Genomic DNA, 13,152 nt, shown 5'->3' with positions numbered 1-13,152 from the left:
TCTAATAGGATATGTTTCATTTGTATGTGGAGAAAGGATTGAGAATATAAAAAGTAACACTTGTTTTTAATTGAAAAAGAATAATTGGAACATATTATTATTCTGCTTCTGTAATTAGATTATTTAATTACATATATGATCCACCTAGAATAATTTTATCTACACTAAATTTCCAGTAATCTTAACTTTTTGGAGATGTAATTTAGAGTAGAAATGCCTCAAGTAGTCAAATAACTATAACAAAGTTCATGTAATATATAAGTCATTACCCAGAGTTTATTATTTCATTTTATTTACAGTTTTTAAGGTTGTTTATTAAGGTTTTTAAGAGCAGATTATATCAGATGTCAAAATAAGAAAAAAAAAAAAACAGCTGAGACAGTTGAGAAGAACAGTGTCTTCAAGGAAGAAAAACCTGTTTTAAATTAAAACTGAATCCAAGATTTTAAATTACAGTAGTTAGAAATTGTTCCGTTACTAAATGCTTTTTATAATAAAATTTAGCTTTTAAAAAAGACTGATTGACTTTGATGTAGAATTTTTGTCAGCAAAGTTAAAAGTTTTAAAACTGAAATAAATACATTTCTTTTAAAACTTTTTCTTAATGTAGAATGAATGATTTCTCAATAATGCCAGGTAAGTAAGGAAGTGATGTTTAGTATATTGCAATAGCTCAGAATGTGGATTTAGAATCAGAGTTGCATTCAAATCCTTACTTTGCTACTTCTGACTTTATGACTTTTCTCAAATTACCTAACTTTTCAAAATAATTAATTTCTGTATCAATTTAAATGAGATTAAAATGATCAAGCTTTAATCTCAAATTTAAGAGATGTGAAAACTAGGTGTATCATCAAGTTCTTCAGGTTAATAAGCATATGTTAGTAAGTATATAGATCAATTCTCATGGATGTTTTATCACCACATTATAAGAATGAAAATTAAATACCTTCAATCTTTAAGAAGAGTGATTTTATTGAGCTTTGCATAGACACAATTTCATGTTAGCTTCATTCAGTGATACTATTCTTGTATTTATTTATTTTTAATTTGACGATAATTACTTCACAGTACTGTGGTAGTTTCTGCCGTACATCAGAATGAATCAACTATAGGTATACATGTGTCCCCTCCCTGTTAAACACCCCCCCACTTCCTTTCCCACACCATCCATCGAGGTTGTCACAGAGCATTGACTTTGGGTTCCCTTCTTATTTTAATCTATGTTAAAATTGTTTCAGCTTATTGAGTAATCTGTTTAACCATTTTATTACTTAATTTGGTCAAGTTAATTACATTTTTTTCAACCTCAGGAACCTTTGAAGGATGATGGAGAATTTATATATTGCCTCCTTCGAAAAAATTCTAAAGCTCTTTATAATCCATATGATCTTTACGTAGTGTCTGCCCACAGAGCTAGACATTGCAAAGAATTTTGGATTATTACTGCTTCATTTATCTCAAAGGTAATATTTACAAGGATTTTTAAAAATTTCAGAATCATAATGGAAAAATCATTCATTTTATAACATAATTAGACAAATTCATCTTTTGGGGTTTCAGACAAACCTGGTCATTTGAGTAACAGTTTATGTTTAAGAGCCTCCTTGAGAGAGTTATTTAATAGTGACTTTTTTTTCTTTTTTGTAGAATTTTATGTTTGAGGATTCAATTTTAAGAATTTTTTTTACCTCTCAGGTGCTTTTTTAATATTTAGTGTAATTTATTAAAAGAAGAAGTAGAAAACAGGCATTTGCTGGCATAGTAAGTATTGTAATAATAAAAGTAGAGTGTTTTCTTAGATTTTTCAGAAACTTCATTCCCAGATCTAGAAATTTCCCTATTATACTCTCAGAGAAAACTTTGATATTTACCACAAGTTGTAAGTACACAATTAGTTTCCATCATTTGTTTAATGTCTATCTGACTTTTTCTGCCCTTTCATTCTCCTAACTAAACTCTTACATGTACATGGGCAGGACCGTATCTAAATGAAGTAGTAGACTGTGCAGATACGGAAATACCTCAAACATGTATGATCAACTGAAAGTGGAATGAACAACTTCTATATAAATAAAAAACATGCATATAAATGCATATGTGCTGATATAGGCAACTTTTATTTATGAAACAAATTTAAGAAAATATTACATTTAGATGGGGGAGAAATACTCTTGGGAAGAGAGGAAGCATATCTTGTTTTTTGAATGTCAAAATGGGATTATCTAGAGATTGGGATTATTATGCACTTAGAAACTGTTGTATCCATGTAGTTAAAATTAAGTTCATAAATATTTTATAGAAAATGTAAAAATTATGAGATTTAAAGTAATAGTTATTTGTGAGGGGAAATCAAGTTTGAGTGTAGATGAAGTGGCAGAGGTCAGTTATAGAAAAAGCTTACTATAAAGTCAACTAGCTATGAGCCAAATACAACTTTTTGTAATTTCTTGAATATAGCGCATGGTTTTTTAAGAAAGTTGAGTCATGTTTTGTCCTTTATATATGTAGGTTACTAAAATAGGTGGTGAAGAAGAAATAGAACTTATACCTACTTTGGAATGGCTACTAGAAAGAAGATATTACTACTTATTACAGCAATTCAAGATATTTTCCAATTTTCGGTGAGATGAATGAATGTGAAACCAATTATTTGTAGTGTGATCCTAGTGAAATTGCAATTGCCTGGATAACATCTGGGTTCTACTACAGTAATACAATATACATGGGGAATTATAGAGGAAATAGTGTATATCATAACAATTTTTTAGATAAGAGAAATGTACTCATTTAAGTATTAAAACTCTTAACCTTTTTGGATAAATAAGAAAAAGATATTTTATATTCAAGCAAACTTAAATTATAATTAACTTACCTTTTGGTTTTCATGCATTTATTCATTAAATGAATATTTATGAAGCTGGGAATAATGTATTGAACAAACCAAGCAATTGTCTTACTCCCAAAATAATGTAGATTATAGTGTGTATTTGTGTTAGTTGCTCAGTCATGTATGACTCTTTGTGACTCCATGGACTGTAGCCCTCTGGGCTCTTCTTCGATGGAATTCTCCAGACAAGAATACTGGAGTGAGTTGTCATTCCTTTCCCCAAGGGATCTTCCCAACTGATGGATCCAACCTGGGTCTCCCACATTGCAGGCAAATTCTTTACTGTCTGAGTCACCAGGGAAGCCCAGATTATAGTGCATGAGAAATAATAAAAAGAACACATGAAAACATAACATGTCAGGTGGAAATGAAATGATATGAAGGAAAGTAAAATTAGGGAGGTGGGGAGCTTTTTAATTTAAGGTCATTTAAAAATTTATCTAGTTACAAGTTACATTTGGCATTGCCCTTCTTTGGGATTGGAATGAAAACTAACCTTTTCCAGTCCTGTGGCCACTGCTGAGTTTTCCAAATTTGCTGGCATATTGAGTGCAGCACTTCAGCAGCAGCATCTTTTAGAATTTGAAATAGCTCAGCTGGAATTCCATCACCTCCACCAGCTTTGTTTGTAGTAGTGCTTCCTAAGGCCCACTTGACTTCACACTCCAGGATGTCTGGCTCTAGGTGAGTGATCACACCATCGTGATTATCTGGGTCATGCTCTTTTATGTATAGTTCTGTGTATTGTTGCCACCTCTTCTCAATATCTTCTGCTTCTGTTAGGTCCATACCATCTCTCTCCTTTATTGTGCCCATCTTTGCATGAAATGTTCCCTTGTATCTCTAATTTTCTTCAAGTGTTCTCTAGGCTTTCCATTTCTATTGTTTTTCTATTTCTTTGATATTGTTCACTTAGGATAGCTTTCTTGTCTCTCCTTGCTGTTCTTCGGAACACTGCATTTAAATGGGTATATCTTTCCTTTTCTCCTTTGCCCTTAGCTTCTCTTCTTTTCTCAGCTAATTGTAAGGCCTCCTCAGGCGACCGTTTTGCATTTCTTTATCTTGAGGATGGTTTTGATCACAGCCTCCTGTGCATTGTTACGAACCTCTGTCCATAGTTCTTCAGGCACTCTGTCTGTCAGATCTAATCCCTTGAATCTATTTGTCACTTCAACTGTATAATCATAAGGGATTTGATTTAGGTCATACCTGAATGGCTTGGTGGTTTTCCCTACTTACTTCAGTTGTAGTCTGAATTTTGCAATTAGGAATTCATGATCTGAGCACAGTCAGCTCCCGGTCTTGTTTTTGCTGACTGTATAGAGCTTCTCCATCTTCGGCTGCAAAGAATATAATCAGTCTGATTTTGGTATTGACCATCTGGTGATGTCCATGTGTAGAGTCTTCTCTTGTGTTGTTGGAAGAGAGTGTCTGCTATGACCAGTGCGTTCTCTTAGCAAAACTCTGTTAGCCTTTGCCCTGCTTCATTTTGTACTCCAAGGCCAAACTTTCCTGTTACTTCAGGTATCTCTTGACTTCCTGCTTTTGCATTCCAGTCCCCTATGATGAAAAGGACATCTTTTTTTTGGTGTTAGTTCTAGAAGATCTTATAGGTCTTCACAGAACTGTTCAGCTTCTTCAACATTAGTGGTTGGGGCATAGACTTAAATTACTGTGATATTGAATGATTTGCCGTGGAAATGAACAGAGATCATTCTGTCATTTTTAAGATTGCACCCAAGTACTGTATTTTGGACTCTCTTATTGACTCTGAGGGCTTCTCCATTTCTTCTAAGGGATTCTTGCCCACAGTAGTAGATATAATGGTCACCTAAATTAAATTCACCCTTTGCGGTCCATTTTAATTCACTGATTCCTAAAATGTCAGTCCTCACTCTTGCCATCTCCTGTTTGACCATTTCCAGTTTACCTTGATTCATGCATATAACATTGGAGGTTCCTATGCAATATGTTCTTTACAGCATCTGATTTTACTTACACCCCCAAACACATCCACAACTGGTCGTTGTTTTGGCTTTGGCTCAGCATTTTCATTCCTTCTGGAGCTGTTTTTCTGCTCTTCTCCAGTAGCATATTGGGCACCTACCAACTTGGGGAGTTCATCTTTCAGTGTCATATCTTTTTGCCTTTTCATACTGTTCATGGGGTTCTCAAGACAAGAATGCTGAAGTAGTTTGCCATTCCCTTCTCCAGGGATAGCTCCAGTGATAGCTTGGAAGAAAGGCTATGACAAACCTGCTGCATGCAAAGTCACTTCAGTCATGTACAACTCTCTGCAACTCTATGGACTGTAGCCCACCAGGCTTCTCCATCCATAGGATTCTCCAGGCAAGAATACTGAAGTAGGTTGCCATTTCCTTCTTCAGGGTATTGTCCCAACCCAGGGATTGAACCTGGGTCTCCTGCATTGCAAGCAGATTCTTTATGGTGTGAGCCACCAGGGAAGCTCCATGACAAACCTAGACAGCGTATGAAAAAGCAGATATTTTACTTTGGCAACAAAAGTCTGTATAGTCAAAGCTATGGTTTTTCCAGTAGTCATGTATGGATGTGAGAGTTGGACCATCAAGAAGGCTGAGCGCTGAAGAATTGATGCTTTGGAACTGTGGTGTTGGAGAAGACTCTTGAGAGTAAAGGAGATCAAACCAGTCAATCCTAAAGGAGATCAACCCTGAATATTCATTGGAAGCACTGTAGCTAAGCTGAAGTTTCAATAATTTAACCACCTGATGAGAAGAGCCAGCTTATTGGAAAAGACCCTAATGCTGGGAAAGATAGAAGGCAGGAGGAGAAGGGAGCGACAGAGGACAAGATGGTTGGATGGCATCACCGACTCAATGGACATGAGTTTGAGTAAACTCTGGCAGATGTGAAGGACAGGGAAGCCCGGCATGCTGCAGTCCATGGGATCGCAAATAGTCAGAAACAACTAAGTGACTGAGCAACAACTAGTTACATTAAATTATGTATTACATTACATGATATCAGGATTCCTGAGGCTCTTTGAACAGAGTAGTACGACTTTCACAAAGTAGTCCCAGAATGCTGATTTTTCAGTGTGTATACCCAGTTTTATAAAATTTGTTTTATCTTTAATGTTTTCCTTTTTTGTACATTTTACTGTGTGCTAAGGAAATAAATAGATAATATTTTAAATAGCTACACTTAATATAGTAAATAGTTGAAATAACTAAGAACCTGGTAACTTTTCTGTAAGAGAAGTGAATGGATCTTATGGCAGAGAAGTTATTCATGTAGTGAACAAGTATTTATTATGTATTTGCTCTGTTTTTCTGTTTTGGACACTGGAGATCCACCTGGGAAAAAATATGCAATGTCTCTCTACCTATATAATTTATATTCTAATGGAGGAAGATAGATATTGAATAAGTAAATAATTTCAGATAGTGATAAGGACTAGAAAGATAATAAAACCAGAGATGTGTGTGTATCTGTGTGTTGCTACTTCAGATAGGATTGTCAGAGGTGTTTAAATAGAGACTTCTATGTGGTGTAGAGGAGACATCCATGTGGGGTCTTGAGAGAAAGGAGTTCCAGGCAGACAATATAGCAAGTTCAATATTTTTTAGTCAGGAATAAGTTTAATGTATAGTCAAAAGTAGTAATGATGTCCCTGAAGCACTGAAGAGGTTGGCAGAAAATGAAGCTGATTTTGTTACTGTTTGGAACCAAAGCCACATACAGTGGAGATGATTAACAATTCTGAGAAGCTTCTTTTCAAGAATATGTGTAATAGTTACTTCCCTGTATTAGGTACTGTTAGTGAAGCTAGAAGTTTCTGATTCTAGATTTATTAGTTAATGATATTATCTGGGGCATTACTTTCTGTATCTGTTTATTTAAACTGTCAATGTTGAACTTTCCACTGTTATCCTTGGTGTTTAGTCGCTAAGTCAAGTCTGACTCTCTGCAATCCCCGAGACTGTAACCCATCAGGTTCCTCTGTGCATGGGATTCTCCAGGCAAGAATACTGGAGTGGGTTGCCATTTCCTTCTCCATTACTGTTATCCTTGCCTTGTAATAAATCCTCAGGGTCTATTATGCCCTAAATAATTTTCATTGATTAGAATTTGGATATCCAGTTGGAACTGGGATAAGAATCATCTTTTTATATCACATTTGGCATCAGTAAGCCCACAGTCAAAATGATTGGTTTTCTTTATTGATGTTAAGAAAAATATGCTAAGTTTTAGTCAACTTTAAACTTCTGGGTTCATTTGATTTTTTTATTTTGATTTTTAACATTTTTTTATCACTAATACTGTAATAAGTTATGTTTCAAATAGAAAAAAAGTTAAATATGAAAACAGTAATGACTTAGGCTGGTGATGCTGTGTATACAGTGCAGTGATGACTTTAGCATCATTATTGCCTTTTTACCTCCAGAAACTTTCTGAAGTATTAATTTCTATGGCTTGGCGCATATACCCATTATACCATCAGTGAGTTCCCCTATGATTCATCTGGGTTTCCAGGGGTCTTCTAGCATCCTGAGGTACCATGACTCTATGTGTCTGGATTAGAGTGAGATAAGATCTTGTTTATGTGTCTTTGGAGCCTGATTTAAGGTCAAGTTGCTAGATTTGTCTGAAGCATTTTGGCTTTCCAAGGCCTCAGGCCATTTCTGATCTCCAGATGTCATTTCTGTTTGAACGACATTGCCAATTCTTTTTGAACTGCTCGAATAGCTCCCGTCTGTCTTCTTTGATTCAAAATCAGCTAATGATGTCACTAAGACTGGCTGGCTATTTGTCTCCTGGGCAGTCCTAGCCCTGCCATTTTGCCTCCCCACTGACTCATCAACTACATCAGGAATCTCACTTTGACAAATAAGAATCACATTTCAGTGTTTGTTTAAGAATGATTGTTTTCATCAAGATGGAAAAACTACTGAGATTGTGATAAAGCACTAGACTAGTTTCACAAGTGCATAAAATAGGTGGCAGTGTTCATTTAGAGAAGTTAAGGGAAATTTTTTGACAATTGAGCATGTTTATTTCATGTGTGAAAACTAAGGATGATGAATAATCATCAGGGAAACTTCCATTCCTTTTGATGTCGATTCTTTGAGCTTTTAAAAGTACCAATGCATATTTTAAAAACATAAGGATTAAATAATATCAAAATGACATGTATTATCTTAAATTTTAAAAATCTTATACTTTTATGCAATTTTTAAAGATTGTTTTCCATTTACAATTGTTAAAAATATTGACTGTTCTCAGTATTGTACAGTAAGTGCATCTTGAGCCTATCTTACATGTGATAGTTTTTACCTCTACTCCCCAACCCCTATATTGCTACCTCCCTACTGGTAGCCAGTAGTTCATATAGTTCATTCTCTGTACCTGTGAGTCATCTTCTTTTTTGTTATATTCACTACTGGGTTATATAGATTCCACATATAAGTGATATTATCGAGTATTTGTCTTTCTTTGTTTGACATTTTATGTAGCTTAATGGCTTCCAAGTCCATGTGTGTTGCTGCAAATGACAAAATTTAATACTTTTTTATGACTGAGTAGTAGTCCATTGTGTGTGTGTGTGTGTGTGTGTGTGTGTAAGTGTAATCCACATCTTTTTATCCATTCATCTGTTGATGGACCCTGAGTTTGCTGCCATAATTTCACAATTGTAAATAATGCTACTATGAACATTGAGGTGCCTGTATCTTGCTGAATTAGTGTTTTTGTTTTTTTCAGATATGTAATCAAGAGTGGTCATATGGTAGATCTATTTTACTGTTTTGAGGGACCTCCACACTTTTCCATGGTGGTTGTATTAATTTACATTCCCATAAACAGTGTTCGAGGGCTGTCTTTTCTCCATATCCTTGCCAACATTTGTTCCACTTGTTGTTTTTGATGATAGCACTTCTGACAGATATGAGGTAAAAATCTCATTGTGTTTTTGATTTGCAGTTCCCTGATTATTAGCAATGTTGAGCATCTTTTCATGTGCCCATCCATTGGCTGTTTGCATTTCCTCTTTGGAAAAGTGTTCAATTCCTCTGCCCATTTTTTAATCTTTTCTTTGATGTTGAGATGTATAGTTGTTTATATATGTTGGATATTAAATTCCTTGATTGGTCATATCATTGGCAAATATTTTCTCCCATTCAGTAGGTTGTCCTTTTGTTTTGTCAGTGGTTTCCTTTGCTGTGCAAAACCTTTTAAGTTTAATTAGATCGCATCTGTTTACTTTTACTTTTATTTCCTTTTCTTTAGGAGGTGTATCTAAAAGAAATTGCTGTAATTTCTGTCAAAGAATGTCTTGTTTATGTCTTTTCCTCTGGTAGTTCTATGGTATATGGTCTTAACATTAGTTCTTTAATCCATGATATTTGTATATGGTGTTAGAAAATGTTTTAATTTATTTCTTTTACATGCAGCTGTCCAATTTGCTGAGTATCACTTATTGAAGAGTCTATCTTTTCTGCATTATAAATTCTTGCCTCTTTATTATAGATTAATTGACTTTGAGTACTTGAATTTATTTCTGAGCTCTTTATGCTGTTCCACTAATCTATGTTTCTATTTTTGTGCCAATACCATACTATTTTGAATATTGTAGTTTTGTATAATAGTATAGTGTAAAGTCAGGGAGCCTGAGTCCTCCAGCTCTGTTATTTTTTTCTCAAGCTTGTGTTGCTTTTTGGGGTTTTTTGTGTTTCCATACAAATTAAAAAAATGTTTGTTCTAGTTTTATAAAAAATGCCATTGGTAATTTGGTAGAGATTGCATTGAATCTGTACATTACCTTGGGTATTATAGTCATTTTGACAGTGTTGATTCTTCCAATGCAGGGGCACAGTATGTCTTTCTGTCTGTGTCATCTTCAGTTTCTTTCATTAGCTTCTTATAGTTTTAGAGTACAGGTCTTTTGCCTCCTTCAGTTGGTATCTTCTTGGTATTTTATTCTTTTTGATGCAGTGATGTGTGCATGCTCACTTAGTTGTGTCTGATTCTTCACAACCACATGGACTATAGCCTGCCAGGCTCCTCTATCATCCATGGGATTTTCCATGAAAGAATACTGGAGTGAGTTGCCATTTCCTCCTCCAGGGGATCTTCCTGACCCAGAGGTCGAAACCATCTCCTGCAGGTGGATTCTTTACTGCTGAGCCACCTGGGAAGCCTTGATGTAATGATAAATGGGATTGTTTTCTTAATTTCATTTTCTGATAGGTTTTGTTAGTGTATAGGAATACAGGAGATTTCTGTGTATTAATTTTGTATCTTACAACTCTTCCAAATTCATTCATGAACTGTGGTATTGGAGAAGACTCTTGAGAGTCCCTTGGACTGCAAGGAGATCCAACCAGTCCATCCTAAAGGAGATCAGTCCTGGGTGTTCATTGGAGGGACTGATGTTGAAGCTGAAACTCCAATACTTTGGCCACCTGATGCGAAGAGCTGACTCATTTGAAAAGACCCTGATGCTGGGAAAGATTGAGGGCAAGAGGAGAAAGGGACGACAGAGGATGAGATGGTTGGATGGCATCACCAACTTGATGAACATGTGTTTGGGTGGACTCCGGGAGTTGGTACTGGACAGGGAGGCCTGGCTTGCTGCTGTTCATGGGGTCGCAAAGAGTTGGACACGACTGAGCGACTGAACTGAACTGAACTGACTAGTTTTCTGGTAGTATCTTTAGGATCTTCTTTGTATAGCATTATGTCATCTGCAAACAATTACAGTTTTAATTCTTCTTTTCTAATTTGAATCCTTTTATTTTTTTTTCCTCTGATTGCCATGGCTAGAACTTCCAAAACTATGTTGAATAAAAGTGGCAAGAGTAGACATCCATATCTTGTTCCTGATCTTAGATGAAATGCTTTCAGCTTTTCACCATTGACTGTGATGTTAGTTGTGGATTTGTCATATATGGTCTTTATTATGTTGCAGTTGGTTCCCTCTCTGCCTGTTTTCTGGAGAGTATTTATCATAAATGGATGTTGAATATTATCAGAATCCTTTTCTGCATCTGTTGAGATGATCATGTGGTTTTTATTCTTTATTAATGTGGAATATTGCATTGATTGATTTTCAGAGATGGAAAAATCCTTGCATCCCTGGGATAAATCCCACTTGATCGTGATATATGAGCTTATTAATATGTTGTTGAATTTTGTTGAGGATTTTTGCATCTGTTGTTCATCAGTGACATTGGGCTGTAATTTTCACTTTTTGATATCTTTCTTTAGTTTTGATATCAAAGGTGATGCTGGTCTCATAGAATGAGTTCAGAAACTCCTTTCTCTGTCATTTGTTGGAAGAGTTTTGAAAGGATAGGTATTAACTCTTCTCTAAATGTTTGGTAGAATTCACCTGTGTAGCCATCTGGCCCTGGACTTCAGTTTTCTGGAGTTTTTAAATTGCTGATTCAGTTTCAACACTGATAATTGATTGGTCTGTTCATAGTTTCTGTTTCTTCCTGATTCAGTCTTTGAAGATTTTACCTTTCTAATAATTTATCCATTTCTTCTATGTTGTACTTTTTTTGGTGTTCATAGTAGTTTATTATGCTCCTTTGTATTTTTGTGGTGTCAGTTTCTCCTTTTTCCATTTCTTATTTTATTAATTTGGGCCTTCTTCCTTATTTTATTGATGAATCTGGCTAAAGGTTTATCAGTTCTGCTTATCTCTTCAAAGGGACAGTTTTTAATTTCATTGATCTTTTCTACTTTTTAGTTTATTTCATTTATTTCTGATCTTGTATTTATGATTTCTTTCCTTCTACTAACATTGGATTTTGTTTGTTTTTCTTTCTCTAGTTGCTTTAGGTGTAAGTTTAAGGTGTTTATTTGAGATTTTTCTTGTTTCCTAAAGTAAGATTGTATTGCTGTAAACTTCCCTCTTAGAACTGCTTTTGTTGCATCCTATAGGTTTGGGATTGTTGTGTTTTCATTTTCGGTTGTCTTCTAGGTATTTTTTATATGTGAACTTCCCTGTGTAGCCTGCGTGGGTTTAATATTTTTTGGTGCAAGGGCTGTTTTTAGTGTAAATATCTACCACCTCTTTCCTCCATTTATGCTGACCATTATCCCTTTCAATGGGAGCGTGACTGATGTTGTGGTGACCAGACCCTGGCCTGAATATTTAATGGGGCCTCCCCTTTGCTCTGTGATTGTCAATGCTGTGTCAGGGGTGGGGTCTGCTCCCTAGCTGTTGGAGTAGAGGCGTGTAGGTCTGTTTTTGAGCTGTGTTTCTGATCTGTGGTGTGTGAGGTAGGTGGACTTGGAGCACTCCCATTGGAGAGAAGACACCGAGTATTCCTTCTCTGGAGCTGCTTGTCTGTGGGTGTGCTCTGTTAGGTCACCTTTGGCCCATTGTGCAGACTCACAAATTACACTGTTGTTGGCACTGCTCTTGGCCCAGCCTAACTGTGCGTATGCTGGCAATTGGCCCTGGTGTCTCTAAAGTGTTTTGACCAGGCCACCAACATAGATCACTGAATTCAGGTTTCAGAATTATAGTAATCATGGATATGGACCCCCTCTGGGCGCTATGGGGACAGCTCAGACTCTGGACTAGCCCATCCACCGTGTGTATGTGCCCACAAAGTTCACTGTTGCTAAAGCTACACCTGTCTCAGCTATGGGATCACTTGTTGATCATTCAGATGTTCCACAGGTGCTGAGTTTATAAAACCTGTCACAGGGTGTAAATCTGCTATCTGTACTGTTGTAAGGAGAGGTTTCAGCTCATTTTCCTTAGTTTCACAGCTCCTATGTCTCAGCTGTGGTTTCAGCCGCACTTCTGCATGAGGACCACCTACGGGCATCTGTGCCTCAGACTTCCCTGGAGCATCTGAGCCTGCCCCAGTGGCAGTGGAGTGCAGGGGCAGGGGGTGGGGGAGATGGCAGTCACAAGCACAAGAGAGCCAGCCCTGGCAGGATCCTTTTCTAGTGTCCAGGGAGGCAGGGGCTGGTGCATGGGAAGAGGGGCTGCAATGGCAGCCTCACCCTTTGAGCATCATTCAGCAATGGCACCTGACTTCTGTGGCTCTACAGGCTTTCTTTCTGCGTGAGCATTTCTGGTTGAAGAGCTACTCTCCCCCACCCCTTTGACTGTCTCCTCATAGCCAACAGCAGTCCTTTCCCGAGGTCTGCTCATCAAACCCCATGGTCCAGTACCTATGCTTTGTCTGCACTGGCAGACACATGTCTCGGGCTGGGGCATGCAGAGCTGTGGCTCCAACCTGTGTAGGTTTCAC

At 36.7% G+C, this 13,152-nt stretch overlaps 1 protein-coding gene across 1 annotated transcript in view; it reads left to right on the top strand.

The window, feature by feature from the left end:
- Nucleotides 1-13,152, top strand: part of DNAH14 (dynein axonemal heavy chain 14) — a 403,042-nt gene that overhangs the window by 45,059 nt on the left and 344,831 nt on the right. The window contains exons 6-7 of the mRNA XM_044943112.2: nt 1,314-1,466; nt 2,512-2,624. Coding sequence (XP_044799047.2) covers nt 1,314-1,466; nt 2,512-2,624 — 266 coding nt within the window. The remainder of the gene's footprint in view (nt 1-1,313; nt 1,467-2,511; nt 2,625-13,152) is intronic.

This window comes from Bubalus bubalis, chromosome 5, assembly GCF_019923935.1.
Source record: "Bubalus bubalis isolate 160015118507 breed Murrah chromosome 5, NDDB_SH_1, whole genome shotgun sequence".
NCBI classification, from domain to species: Eukaryota; Metazoa; Chordata; class Mammalia; order Artiodactyla; family Bovidae; genus Bubalus; species Bubalus bubalis.
Note: the sequence above shows the minus strand (reverse complement) of the source record. Positions and strands in the feature narration are given on the sequence as shown.